We start from the raw sequence: 13,587 nt of genomic DNA, 5'->3' as shown, positions 1-13,587 counted from the left end.
GCAGATATGTGATCACAGGTTTATGGGGTGTGGTTCTTGCTCGGCTCTCTTTGAAGCCTCGGCCAGCATCCAGGAGTATTTCTCGAGACCTCATCTTACTAGCAGTACAGGCACGAGGAGCATCGAATAATTTCAATCAATAATCTGGGTATGTTCGAATATAAACTCAAAGATCAATAACAAAACTAGTAACATCCATTCCCTCGGCGCCCACATTCATTAAAACCTCGAAACCCGATATTGATACTAAAAATGTCAACCGAGCGGACAGCTCTCAGGCAAAGGGTACTGAAAATCCATGATATTTTTTCACTTGGAAGAATGTATTTGGTTAGCTTCTGAGGGGGGAAATTAAGCATGCCAACTACTAAGCAAGCAAGGGCTCGGGACACAAAAACGAGTGAAGCTGCGGGATCACGAAAGGCATACCTGTTGTGGGGGTAAATGGGGATATGCGGTATACATTCCCTCAAACATCTGAGACTGAGGTTGAGCATATGCAGCTGTTGGGTCCGGCTGCACAGCTTGTCCGTATATAGCTTGCTGTCTGTATTCCTGGTCCTGAAGAGGATGTTGGCCTAAAGAACCGTAATCCGGTGGCCCCATGTGATGTGGATGGTGCTGGACTCCATGTTGAGATGGAGGCAACTGGCCAGGAGCGCCGGCTGGGCCCGAGGGTCCGGCTGGAGCACCTGCTGTCTGGCTAGATCGCTTCGCATGCGAGGTAGCTTCTTCACGTGGTACTATATCGATGAGAAAATCGAACATGTCGGACTTGGACAAGGCCGCCGCAATATCTGATCGTTGCAAAGTACGCCGCTTGTTGTCTTCGGCGTGGATCCAAGCTCGCATAGTCAGTTCAGTGATGAACACATCACACCCCTTTGCGAACAGGATTGGCGCCTCAGCTGAAATCATCTTAACTTCAGGATCGGCTTTCATAACCTTCTTTATCCGAGCCAGCGGTAATTGATGGATTTTATAGTCATGGTTGTCGGATTCGAGGTGGTTGATAACGTGTTGCCAGTACGTCGTCAAGATATCTCGGGCAGTCCCTTGTAAGCCCTGGTTGACCTGGTCCCGTAAGTCATAATTTCGCAAAGTCCCTCAGGGGGTCATGGCGCAGGAATATTTACATTGGCCCATGTTCCGGTATAAAGCTCGGCAACGGGTGCATACCCTTGTGCGGAGAGCTAAATCATGCGAGGTCAGCGCGAGGACTAATGAAAAGGCTTTTTCGGGTGGACATACCGCCGCGCTGGCACCTAAAAATTCTCTTAGCTTTAAGCTCATTATATCAATGTGAATATCAAAACCAGATATTTCGGGCTCTAGGAAGCTCGGGGTGATTACCGTAGTGTCCACCATTCCTAGTGTCATACACAGGCTGTTGCCTGCCCTGCTGTTGTCCAGAGCCTTGTTGAGTTTGTTCCATAGTCTCAATACCAGTACTTCCGGATAAATCAATATAGGTAAGGGGATGGAATCGCCAGTTTGGTGAGATGAATTCGGGGGCGCGTGGATCGGCGGGAGGATGATGAGCTGGGCTTCGAAACAATGGCGTTCAAATATAAGGATGAGGATAAATTCCTAGATACAACAGCACAGTGACATACAGAAGATGGGTTTCGCTACTGATGTCAATTATCTAAGCACGCGGGGAGGTTTTGGGCAGGCAATGAGTATCTTGAACAAGGCGCCTGGGTAGCAGTTGGAGGAGGTCAGCGACTCAGCGCGAGGCGCGCCAAGAAGGACGCTACCACTCTCTAAGTGACGTTTGCGGGCATGCGCAACCTCGCTCTATCAAAGCAATCGCGAGATGAAGAATCTCAAGAATGGAAACCAAGAATCTTGGGTCTACATATGTATTCTAAATCAATAGTTATTTGACAAATATCTTGTATCAGTTGCTAAAGGGAGTTTCAATTGTTCAGGATTTATCTTGCTTGTCTCGCGTAGACACAAAGCATCCTGTGGAAGAAAATTGGAAGAATATCTCTACGGCGGAGTAATTAGGTGCCTACCGAGTAGGTAGACTGTAGTAAAGATGTCTCTAGTTCAATTATAGTCCAATCCGCGTCTTTAAATTTAATAGAATGCTAACTTTGCAATTATATGGCGCTGCTAAAAAGACGACGTTTGGAGAGGATTATGACTAAATGATTGTTGAGTTTCCTAACTAGTTACCCATTGAGGCTAGATATTGTTGTTGATGACTAAGGTAAATGTTTCCATTTTGAGGTCTAACCTCTCAAGCTCGCCCCACAGAAGAAATTTTCTCGCAACTGTTTAGACATCGTGCCCCGTCACCATATAAATTGGGGTCAAGTCCGAAATTTTCCCTCTTTCTTCATTATATCTCCGGTGCTCTCCCCTTCCCATCAGATATATCATGACGGGAGGAACATCGGCCCAATCCCTTCACAATGTCAATATGACAGACGATGACATCCAACAGCTTCTCGCTGAAGCTGATGAGCGACTACGAAAGAGCGAGGCAGAAACGACCGAAAGCTCGATTACGCTCACTCCATTAGACAAACCTCTTCCAAAGTATGTGTGCATGCCAATCAATAACCCCATATGCGTTTCAGGCCACAAAGGCTGATTCAGGCTACCGCAGTATTCCCAAGTTATCTGCCGAATTGTCTCTCAAGCCCTATCTTCGAAAACAAAATGAACTTGCAGTCATCGATACCACTCAAATGCATGAACTTGTGCATAAAAAAAATGTTATTCAGGCAACAGCGGGAGAACAAATGATGCCAAAGCCGTCAAAGTCGAAAATGGTAAGATTTTATATACCTTGCCCCCCCTTCAACCATGTTATGTGTTACTCCTGCGTTACACACCCTTTCTGTGGATTGCTATGAGGAAAATTTACCCTACCGCTTAAGCGCTCGATGCAGTTTTCACAGTCCGTCTTGGGCTGCACTGCTATAATGAGAGTACTTTTATTTCATAGTTACTCTGAGCACCACTTTCCATCGTCCATTTGTACCTCTACATATATACGTTGATGGATTATTAATAATATTCTTCTTTTACAGGATAAACCAACTGCGGGAAGTGATTGGTTTGATCTACCCAAGACAGAGTTCACACCAGAGCTGAGAAGGGATCTGCAGCTTCTTCGGATGCGTTCCATCTTAGACCCAAAGAGACATTACAAGAAAGAGAGCGCGAAGGCCCAACCACCTAAGTACTCTCAGGTTGGAACCATCATTGAAGGCGCGACCGAATTCTTTAGTGGACGTATCACCAAGCGAGACAGGAAGAAGACATTCGTCGAAGAGGCCCTTGCCGCCGAGAACTTGACCGGACGCTTCAAGACTAAATACAAAGATATTCAAAGCAGCAAAACGAGCGGGAAAAAGTCCTTCTACAAAGGCTTGCAAGCTAAGAGAAAGGGTGGAGGTAGTCGACGCTGAGTGAATCTATCATTGGCGTTAGAACATCCCCAAAACTGAAAACCAGTGAGTATGACGACCAGCCGTTACTGGCAACTACCAAGAACTCTGCGTCACCGAACACTGGTTCGTACATCTCATTTGTGCAGTCTTCCTAGTTGTCTCTGAAGATAGTAGAGACAACATGGACAACAAGCCTCTGCAATAGATGTTATTATCGATGCGGGTAATGGATAGGCTGGTAACATACCTGCATATCGGAAGCCGCGGATTGTCCAGCCTCGAGCACCTCTTCGTGATTTGCTTTTCCTTCCTGCAAGATAGCATCCAGCTCTTTGACGTCTCTTCCTTGGATTAGACTATCATCTCCGCGAGGAACAGGTGACAGAACTGCCTGGTTTGTTACCAGGCTAAATGCCATGATTCGAATACCGCAATGCCTTGCAACAACAATTTCTGGTACGGTTGACATGCCTACCACATCTGCCCCGAGCATGTGGAGCATGCGGCATTCCGCTCTAGTTTCGTAGCTGCGAAATTGAGCAAATGGTCAAGAATAGTACAGGAAGTAGACATTACCTTGGACCCCCAACGAAGACATATACCCCTTCGTGCAGCCCCCTTTTACTCTCGTTGCCCATGACTGCCTTCCAAGCTTCGTGTACATGCCGACGCAATTCTAGATCATAAGCATCTGACAAAGATGGAAAGCGAGGTCCGAATTCTTCACAATTGGGTCCGCGCAACGGATGGATTCCCGCCAAACCAGCAAGGAAAATATGCTTTAAACCTTGATTAGTTTACATCGGTCATCTTATTATGAGAGATTGAGCTTACGTCATTCAACAGAACAATATCACCCACTTTATAATCAGGATTAAGGCCCCCAGCAGCGTTAGTTACTATGCAGCACATTGTTAATAAAATTATCCAAAATATGTGTCCTCCGTGTTTCCATGTTTCCAGGTATTCAGGGTTAGCTCACAGACAAGAGTATCAATTCCTAGCAACTTAAAAACGCGGATAGGAAACGTCACTTGATGAATGGAATGGCCCTCGTAATAGCTACATTGCGAGATGTGGGGTTTAGCAATTGCTTTCAGTAATTCTCAGGGTTTCTTACTGAGCACGGCCAACCATGAGGACCGCAGGAACAACCCCATCGAGAAGCCCAAACACAAGCTTTCCCGCATGTCCAGGTACTTCATTGGTGAGCTCAAAGATATATGTAGGCATAAAGGGTGGCCTTGGACTTACCAGTTAGATGAGGGAAATGAGGAATGGAGGAATAATCAATCTCTACTCGGAGCTCGTTGTGGATTGTGCGTTCAAGACCGCCTAACCCAGAGCCACAGATAATAGCTACACGAGGAGCCTGCAAAGGCGCGGGTAATTGCTTTTTAATGAAATCATGCGCCTCATTTGCTTGCTCAAAAGAAAGAGACCTCTTCTCCTTATCCATTGTGTACTCGTTGGGCAGTTTGCAAGTTCTTCAGCAGGTGGGGAAGTAGTTGGAAAGCTGGCGGGGAAGTAAAAGAACTCCAGAGCATTAATAGTTAGGAAGACCGTTTCTAGTTGATACCACTTTCTGTAAGAATAAGTCAATAAAATATTTTCAAATATCAATTCAATACCTGATGGTTACAGTTCTTTCAGACACCATCAAATTAAACAGCCTCAAGGATCATTGCTTTAAGAGTTCTTTCGATTGTTCTATCTGATAGTTCCTTGATAGCCATGATATGATGGTCACGAGATCCGCTGAGTAAGCAAGATTGGCCCAAACCCCGAATGTCTTCTTGAAGATCACCTACCTATACAAAATTTTTGCAATTTTAGCACGAATTACTGGGCACATTCCCTGGTGTTAGACGTATTCTTCTTAAGAAGCAGCTAGAAGGATGTCTTTTGCTCCAGCGCCTCAATTGCTTTCCCGGGCTAGCAAGCGATTGCAGGTATTTCATAGCTGAAAATTTCGTCCTCGAAATGAAATACAGACATTAATGATATTAAGCAGCTTGCGGTTACCTCTCGCGCGCTCAGTTCTTCCATTCAACTCCGGGGCACTGCCAGCCCTCCATCCGATATATCCAAGTTAGAAAGCCCAACAGCGAGGTCAGGAACCCTTTGCTCGTCCGAGCGGAAGCTCACCCATACTAATGAATACAGTTCAACACAAACTCAACAGCCCCTCGAGTCGTCCGTGACAAAATGGTCCGTAACCAAGCGCTTTATCTTAGATTAAGCGCTCAGTAGTGCAATTCAAACTAAAAGGAAAGAAAGGACTAACGGGCTTGCCATATGATAGGGGAGAACGCCTTACCACCATCAACAGCACTGCGCGATTACCAAGGAGTGTCCAGGCTTTGTACCTGCGGCCGCTTCGAAGAAAGGCCGAATACGGCCTTCCAGTCTGTGACCTCCAGTTAAGGTCCTTCAGTGTGCGCAACGTGGAGTTTTTTGCCGACTTCGCTATACGCGCTGCCTATTACCTGAACCTTCCTGTTTCCGGGCCTATACCATTACCGAAAATTGTCGAGCGCTGGACATTTCCCCGCAGCAATTTCGTACATAAAAAGAGTCAAGAGAACTTCGAGCGCATAACCCTACGCCGATTGATCCAAATCAAAGATGGTGATCCTCATGTCGTGCAGGCATGGCTTTCCTTTTTACGAAAGCACGCTTTCTACGGAGTTGGAATGAAGGCCAATGTTTGGGAGCATGAAAGTCTCGGTAATATACTCAACCACATCATCAGTCTAATTTCAAACGCGGCTAATTTCTTTGGATACAGATATTGCGAAAAATATGGACAAATCTCTTCCAGAAGTTGAAAAGATCCTAGAGTCTCACCTTGCACATTTCGGCCGTCAAGAGGGAGCAGCTGACCCGCCAGGCTCAGTAGAGGATTTTCTCGGGAATGAGCGCCTATCTCTGAAAAAAGGGCCGTTGACTGATGTCCGCAAATGAAGAAGCCCCGTGTAAACCATTTTTGTTTTTCTCATGGTACACCATTAATTGTATATTATTCCGTCTGTCTCGGCCGTGTTAGAATCTAGACTTTGCTTGGTATCCGCTTCTGTATTAGCTAGATGTCATATCGCCAAAAATTTGCCAGCGATTTACCTACTATCTTCTTCATGTAGCAATATATATTTCCCAGTAGCTACAGGGACGATCACAGTAAAAAATAATTTGTAACATCAAGTAGCTATAGTTAGCTATCTATGGACGTAAATAAGGTCAGAACAAGTTTAATCACGTGATTATAATCGTGGCTACCTATGTTTTGCAAAAGCTCAGTAATCAAATATTCTCCCCGACTACTCTGCAGTTGGACAATAAAACATGCAAGCTACCACAGGCCGGTACGGCCAATGCATTGCTATCTCTCATAGGGCACATAACAAAATTTGCTACAAGAAATTTTCCCACTCTAACCTCAGGGCACATTCCCGAAGATGGAACAGCTCGCTGAGTACGCAGCCACCTTCCACAACCACAGTCTTCTCTGGCATCCAACCCACGGGTGTCCCGCACATCGGGAATTATCTCGGAGCTCTGCGTGAATGGGTTACGCTACAAAATAATGCTGCGAAGGATACCAAGCTGCTTTTCTCTATTGTTGACTTACACGCATTGACTGTACCTCAAGAAAGTCGCCAACTAAGGAAGTGGAGGAAGGAGGCGTTTGCTACATTGATAGCTATCGGTTTGGATCCAAATCGCTCGACGATATTTTACCAGTCTGCTGTATGATGAGCCGTAAAACTCAGCTGAAGCTGCAGTCCGATAATTGCATCCTTGGACTAATGATTACATCAGGTTCATCAACATGCTGAATTGTATTGGATTCTTAGTACGGTGGCATCTACCGGATACTTGTCTCGAATGACCCAGTGGAAGGTCAGTAATCACTGTATAAGTAGTGTTTCGATGGCACTCTGCGCCTTGAATTATGGACTTAGCCACTATTCCCCTATTATTTTACTAACGCCGTATAGAGCAAACTTCAATTGCCGGATGATACAACTTTAGAAAACTCAGAAGTGCGGTCGAAGCTACGACTTGGCCTCTTTTCATATCCTGTTCTTCAGGCGGCAGATATCTTAGTCCATAGGTTTGGCTGCCTGTCAATATTTGGTCAAAGAGGCATCGCTAATTAGGCCCAGAGCTACCCATGTCCCGGTGGGGGAAGACCAGAGACAGCACCTGGAATTTTCGAGATATACTGCAAATAGCTTCAATCATATTTATGGCCCAATATTTCCCTCGCCGGAAGCACTTATTTGTGAGGCCGACATCCCTATATGTCATGAGAGTGTCCTGATACTGACAATCCGACTCTAATCAGCACCCGCCAAGCGAGTGATGTCTCTCAAAGAGCCAAAACTGAAAATGTCCAAGTCTCATATCGACCAGCGGTCGAGAATTATCCTCACTGACTCCCCTGAGGATATCCGTCAGAAGATCAAGGTCGCGCTCACAGATTCGCAACCGAACATCACCTACGACCCAATACATCGACCGGGTGTATCTAATCTTATAGAAATTATCGGCCACTTAGAAGGGGTGTCTTGTCATGACATAGCCTCCACTTTTGAGAACGCAAGCTTGCGAGCCCTGAAAGAGCATCTCGCCCAGAAGCTTTCGGATGCGCTAAGTCCAATTCGGGAGAAATACTACTCGCTTATGGGGGACAAAAGTGACTATTTAGAATCCGTGGCAGAGCAGGGAGCTCGAGACGCACGTGCTAATGCTGAGATCACTATGAAGAAGGTCAAGGAGGTGATGGGGTTGTAAAACTCGAGTCTCATGTACATTATTTTTCTTTTTGAGGTTTGCCAAGCCATATTATTGTATACTAACTGTAGTTACTCTGTGACGTAAGATACCAAACATTTATGCGGGGTTAGACGGGATTGTATCTGGTAGGTTGACAATCTTTTATTTCTAACGGAGTAAAAATTCATCGTACTCAATTACGCTCTCATACACAAGAATAATACTATCCATTGGACACTATATGTAGTCAATGGCAAGCATGTCAAGAGGCTTCATCACTATAATAGTACGAACATTGACAATTTCCATGTGGCGAAGATAGATGTCTTGAGTACGTAAGACGCCACAGTTCTGCATAAGATTAGGTGAGATTTGTGTGATTACCAAATTTATGACATCGAAGTCACGGATTGTAGTCTAGATACGTGCCACATAGGGAATAATCCTATATCCAAAAACTAAGTGAAAAAGTCGGATTGATTCTTGGCTGCAGAAATAGTTAGTTCACTAACTAGCCGCTGGCCTAACTGCCGATTAGCCGAAGCTTCGCCCAACCAAACTGTTTTTAAGTATCGAGTATGAGAACGTTGTTGCCTACTCCGTACTGGTTAACAAATCTTGAAAACTTCAAATAATGTATTAGTATTGACCGCCCCACCAAGAATAGGCTGTACAACCAACTGATCATATTACGCATCCAGCTTGTTGGTTGCGGACTTACGGCACCCCCAAGGGCCAAGACCCCAATCGGACCGTTTAATGTTCTGCATCCGAACGATCTATTACCTCCCCAATCCATGGTTTAACTACGGAGTAGTAGTAGTAACAGCGGTAACAAAGCACATTATGATGTATCCTGGGTGATATAGACTCCGAGTCAGTCAAGTCACTAACTGTTGGTGTCCGGCTGCTCCGACTCGCCGGTGATTACGTAGGTACCTACCTAGGTATGTAACGCTCCTGTGGAGTTCTCCCTCGATAGTTCGCCTACTGGAGATTTCAGAGAAAAAAGCAGGATCCTTTGCCTTCGTCGCCCTTCTGTCTTTCCCTAAAGAAAAAGGGAGGGGTTGTGATATACGGAGTACCGTATACTGAAAGATATATTTTCTTCCCCCAGGCTAGAAGATCCGAAGCCACAATCGTCTACATTGACTTGCGCCACCCTCTCCAGCTGGCCACGCAATACCCAAGGAGTAAGGATGGAAATAATTCTGCAACCCGCACTAGCACAATGATGACGACAGCAACAGGATGCAGCATAGGATCATTGGATCTTGCGCCCCATTTAATTATTGAGAAGGCTTAGTGGAGACTACTGATCTTGAATCTAAGGATCAGAGTACTGCCCAGGTCCCAACTACAATACTCCGCATGCTAGTACTCCGTACAAAAGGCTCATGATGCCCGCCCGAGTCATGACAGCTTCTCAATACACCCTTTGAATTTCTGCCTTCGCCCGGTCCGTGCTTGATTTCCGACAGCAAGTTCTATGGAAGTTATCTCGGGGACGTGGACCCTTTAGTTACTCACATTGTCTTTTCAAACTTCAAGCCCTCTTGGAGAGGCGCTGGGAATCCGCGGGCGGAGAAAACCATCGAACTCATTATGCGCGGTGGCGCTCTTTTTTCCCTAGGTATCTCCCTCCTTGTACAAGGCACTAGAGGTGCCCTTGTACTTCGAGAAAGAGATGTACCTGCAGTCGTCACCTTGAATATTCAACGCAATGACATTTCCGATCCTGTGGCTAGAGACCGTGTAAGACGCAAGCGAGATTACACGGTCGAGCAAACAATCGATAATGAAGTATGTATTGTCATCTTGCCTTTCAATGTTTGCCCGTTGTTTACGGTCCGATAGGAAACACTGTACTTTTGCAATGTAACTCTCGGCACCCCAGAACAAAGCTTGCGCCTGATTCTCGACACTGGCAGCAGTGATCTATGGACAAATGCCGCCAACTCAAGTTTCTGCTCCTCCTCCAAGGATCCGTGTAATGCATCCGGGTCCTATGACCCAAGCTCCTCTTCGACGTATACATACGTCTCATCCGATTTCAACATCACCTATGCAGATGGTTCCGGAGCAGCCGGTGATTATGTAACGGACACCATTCGCATCGGTGGCGCAAGCCTCGAAGATTTCCAGTTTGGAGTCGGATATACGTCTAGCTCATCAGGTATGTTACAGAATTATTTCGCCAAATTATTCCTTCTTTGTATCCTGACGTCTCTCAACTCTTCCAGAGGGTGTCTTAGGCATTGGTTACACATCCAATGAGGCCCTTGTTTCTCAAAACGGAGAGACCTATCCTAATTTACCACGATCATTGGTGAAAAATGGCTTGATACAATCAAACGCCTATAGTCTGTGGTTAAATGACCTAGACGCGAATACAGGCTCGATCTTATTCGGAGGTGTAGATACGAAAAAGTATCACGGAGAGCTACAAACTCTCCCCGTCCAAACTGTCGATGGCGCGTATTCAGAGTTCATAATCGCACTAACGGGTGTGAAGTATAGCAACAAGTCAACAAGCCGCTCATACTCTTCGAGTTCACTCCCTGCTGCAGTTCTTCTTGATTCCGGAAGCTCTCTCACGTACCTACCGGACTCTGTTGTGGAGGATATCTATAATGATCTTGACGTGGTGTATGAAGAATCTACTGGAGCCGGATACGCACCCTGTAACATGGCCCAAGATAACATCAACATAACATTTACATTTACATCGCCTGAAATTACGGTTAGCATCGATGAGCTTCTCATCGACGCCGGAGACCTTCATTTTCGGAGTGGTGAGCGAGCTTGTATATTTGGTATTGTGCCCGCCGGGGACAGTACTGCTGTTCTAGGGGACACATTCTTGCGCAGCGCATATGTCGTATACGATCTGTCAAACAACGAGATCTCCCTCGCAAACACGAACTTTAACTCGACGGGAAGCAATATTAAAGAGATTGGAAGCGGAAGTGACGCTATTCCGGGTGCTACGGTGGTATCCAATCCTGTCACATCCGTCGTGGCGGATGGGTCGGGAGCCAGAATTGGGGGTCCAACAGGCAGTGGATTCACTTCGTTGCCATCAACAACAAGCACGGGGTCTGCCGCAAGAGGGCCTTCTGATGTTCCGAAACACCTCGCTCTTGGGGCGGCGGCTATCGGGTATATGTTTACGTTTTAATGTATCTAGGGATTTTTTTTCTGTACGTCTATTTTACAATTTATTTCTGCTGCTTAAGTGCAGAATCATTGAGATTTAAGGTGGAAATAGGATAGGGGTCAAAGACTGAAGTACTCTCTTCATGTATGGAACATCTACTAAGTCAACTATAATATAGTTTATAATATATATATAATAATACTAATTACCTTGGTGACGACTTATAACCCTGCTGGTGTAGGCAGGCCCACATAAAGAACCTGGGGAGCAGTAGGCCGAGGCTTATCTCACAGCGTGCCTGGCACCAAGCCAATCTAAAAAAATCCTATCATATATTGACTCAGAATTATTACTTATGATCACTTACCACATTCACATTCACCCATTTTCCCTGATGCCACGAATCTCTATACCAACAATTATTCGAGCATATCATCACCATCGTCTTCTTCCACTACTCTTGAAGGAATGCCGCACCCTAGAATCAGCCCGAAATGAGCTACGATGGTTACGCGAGAGAGCTCTCCAGGTTACTCAGCAAAAGTGTACAGGTGAACGAACGATATCAGGACAGTCTATCGCCGGATGGAGGAGTCTGCTCAGGAAAATGTGCCAGGTCCGGTCAAGAGGAATGCCTCTCCAGTACATTCTCGGGGACCAGCCTTTTGGGGACCTGGATATCATCTGTAAGAAAGGGGTATTAATTCCAAGGTACTCTTTGCTTGATCCCTCTCCTAGCCGACTCCCCAAACCTCTCCCTAATTGCATGAGACACCAGACCTGAAACAGAAACAATCACTATGCACACTGCAAATCTAGTCTTGAAAAATATGCAGGGGGGTCAATCTCAAATTTTGGCCGGGGACGAATCAGCACCTCTACGTATTCTAGACTTATGTACAGGCACAGGCTGCATATCACTCCTTCTACACGCTCTTCTATCACCCCATTTCCAACGCCTATATATCTTAGGCATCGATATAAGTGATGTGGCTATTGGGCTAGCAAGGCGGAACACGGAGCACAATATTCGCCGTGGTTTACTCTCGAAGCGCGCTTTAACAGAGGTCTCCTTCCAGCGTGGCACTGTGTTGGGTCATGACCATAATAATGCGCCCCTAGTTGAAGATTTGATGGGCGATGCCTTTCGTGCTAACTCCCCATGCGGGGTTCGATGTGATGTTCTCATCTCAAACCCACCATATATCTCCCCTGAGCATTTTCGTGATGGAACCACGTCACGTAGTGTCCGTATTTTTGAACCAGAGCTTGCGTTGGTCCCTCCCGATGAGCATTTTCCACACACGGAAGAGCCTACCCTGCGTGAGGATCTATTCTATCATTACATCATATCTTTATCTTTTAGGCTTCAGGTAAAGTTAGTGGTGCTCGAGTGCGGGGATGGTCCCCAAGCGAGGCGTGTGGCTGCTCTCTGCAGGCGGGCTCTAGATAGGGACCAGTTGGCAGGTGAGCTATCAGTTGGGGTTTGGTCGGTTGGTGGGACAGATGCTGCTCCACATGCGGTGATTGTTCAGCAGCATGTCAAGATAGATGTCTAGTCTATCGGCAGATGTATGGGCACTAATAACACCGGGTTGGCTCTCTTGAGCATTGCATTAAAGTTTATTATTACATCCACGCCTGAGACTAGAAATAAATGGGTACCTATTATAATCATCAGGCTTTACAATCAAAGCTTTAGCAGCTTAATATAGGCTATACTACAATTTACATGAAACACAAGTATAAGCATCTGCTGGCGGATGCAGGAGATGGCAACAAGACACTAACTATATATAAGAAGGCTTCTAGAATATTAGTTAAAAAAAGATTGGAATAAACTACTTAAGAACCTTGAGTAATCCTATGTGTTATTATTATTTATATCTTCTAGTGAATAACTAGTAACATACTAGAGACTTCTAAGTCTAATCATTATTTAACTCTTATCTTATTTAGTATTATAATCTATATATATCTATAAGTAATTCTATTATTAATTTTTCTCTTGATTTTAATCTCTAGCCTATAATATTATATAACCAAACCCCCAAACTAAGTCTCCAGGATCGCGCCATAAACAAGAAGGTTAGCTTAACTGTAAAGGTTTTCTACTTGACAGGGTAGATAGCCCGTTGACTAGGTAAGGATAGTAATAAGGCAAGAAGTAGAATGGTATATAAATTATATATGTGACTATATAATAAGACTAATCCTAGAAAGGAAATAGTG

General features: G+C 45.3%; 6 protein-coding genes across 6 annotated transcripts; 4 read left to right on the top strand and 2 right to left on the bottom strand.

Moving 5' to 3' along the window:
- Nucleotides 1–150: 150 nt before the first annotated feature.
- hapE (CCAAT-binding factor complex subunit HapE) lies at nucleotides 151–1,539 on the bottom strand. The gene is made up of 5 exons (XM_040892846.1): nucleotides 1,354–1,539; nucleotides 1,252–1,265; nucleotides 1,137–1,193; nucleotides 430–1,065; nucleotides 151–312 (listed from the first exon to the last, which is right to left on the bottom strand). The coding sequence occupies exons 1-5, from the start codon at nucleotides 1,433–1,435 to the stop codon at nucleotides 310–312; spliced, it is 792 nt and encodes a 263-aa protein (XP_040750065.1). The 5' UTR covers nucleotides 1,436–1,539; the 3' UTR covers nucleotides 151–309.
- Nucleotides 1,540–2,392: 853 nt separating this feature from the next.
- P175DRAFT_0443172 (Fcf2 domain-containing protein) lies at nucleotides 2,393–3,431 on the top strand (the record flags this gene model as incomplete). The annotated part of the gene is made up of 3 exons (XM_040894166.1): nucleotides 2,393–2,553; nucleotides 2,624–2,789; nucleotides 3,051–3,431. The coding sequence occupies 3 exons, from the start codon at nucleotides 2,393–2,395 to the stop codon at nucleotides 3,429–3,431; spliced, it is 708 nt and encodes a 235-aa protein (XP_040750064.1).
- A 133-nt stretch (nucleotides 3,432–3,564) lies between these two features.
- On the bottom strand, nucleotides 3,565–4,872 carry P175DRAFT_0443402 (purine-nucleoside phosphorylase; the record flags this gene model as incomplete). The annotated part of the gene is made up of 7 exons (XM_040894176.1): nucleotides 3,565–3,609; nucleotides 3,661–3,940; nucleotides 3,990–4,192; nucleotides 4,248–4,312; nucleotides 4,396–4,475; nucleotides 4,534–4,612; nucleotides 4,668–4,872. The coding sequence occupies 7 exons, from the start codon at nucleotides 4,870–4,872 to the stop codon at nucleotides 3,565–3,567; spliced, it is 957 nt and encodes a 318-aa protein (XP_040750063.1).
- A 365-nt stretch (nucleotides 4,873–5,237) lies between these two features.
- P175DRAFT_0518116 (tryptophan--tRNA ligase MSW1) lies at nucleotides 5,238–8,373 on the top strand. Its single transcript, XM_040899032.1, has 10 exons — nucleotides 5,238–5,365; nucleotides 5,428–5,525; nucleotides 5,580–5,624; nucleotides 5,719–6,143; nucleotides 6,205–6,358; nucleotides 6,857–7,163; nucleotides 7,236–7,316; nucleotides 7,415–7,530; nucleotides 7,583–7,701; nucleotides 7,765–8,373. The coding sequence occupies exons 1-10, from the start codon at nucleotides 5,312–5,314 to the stop codon at nucleotides 8,211–8,213; spliced, it is 1,848 nt and encodes a 615-aa protein (XP_040750062.1). The 5' UTR covers nucleotides 5,238–5,311; the 3' UTR covers nucleotides 8,214–8,373.
- A 1,427-nt stretch (nucleotides 8,374–9,800) lies between these two features.
- Nucleotides 9,801–11,376, top strand: P175DRAFT_0511129 (pepsin-like aspartic protease; the record flags this gene model as incomplete). Its single annotated transcript, XM_040898570.1, has 4 exons — nucleotides 9,801–9,828; nucleotides 9,859–9,998; nucleotides 10,053–10,371; nucleotides 10,439–11,376. The coding sequence occupies 4 exons, from the start codon at nucleotides 9,801–9,803 to the stop codon at nucleotides 11,374–11,376; spliced, it is 1,425 nt and encodes a 474-aa protein (XP_040750061.1).
- A 373-nt stretch (nucleotides 11,377–11,749) lies between these two features.
- P175DRAFT_0443083 (N5-glutamine methyltransferase family protein) lies at nucleotides 11,750–12,914 on the top strand (the record flags this gene model as incomplete). Its single annotated transcript, XM_040894156.1, has 2 exons — nucleotides 11,750–12,066; nucleotides 12,134–12,914. 2 exons carry the CDS (start codon nucleotides 11,750–11,752, stop codon nucleotides 12,912–12,914), a joined length of 1,098 nt encoding a protein of 365 aa, XP_040750060.1.
- Between the last annotated feature and the right edge of the window lie 673 nt (nucleotides 12,915–13,587).

This window comes from Aspergillus ochraceoroseus (genome assembly GCF_002846915.1).
Source record: "Aspergillus ochraceoroseus IBT 24754 chromosome Unknown P175scaffold_7, whole genome shotgun sequence".
Taxonomy (NCBI): Eukaryota; Fungi; Ascomycota; class Eurotiomycetes; order Eurotiales; family Aspergillaceae; genus Aspergillus; species Aspergillus ochraceoroseus.
Note: the sequence above shows the minus strand (reverse complement) of the source record. Positions and strands in the feature narration are given on the sequence as shown.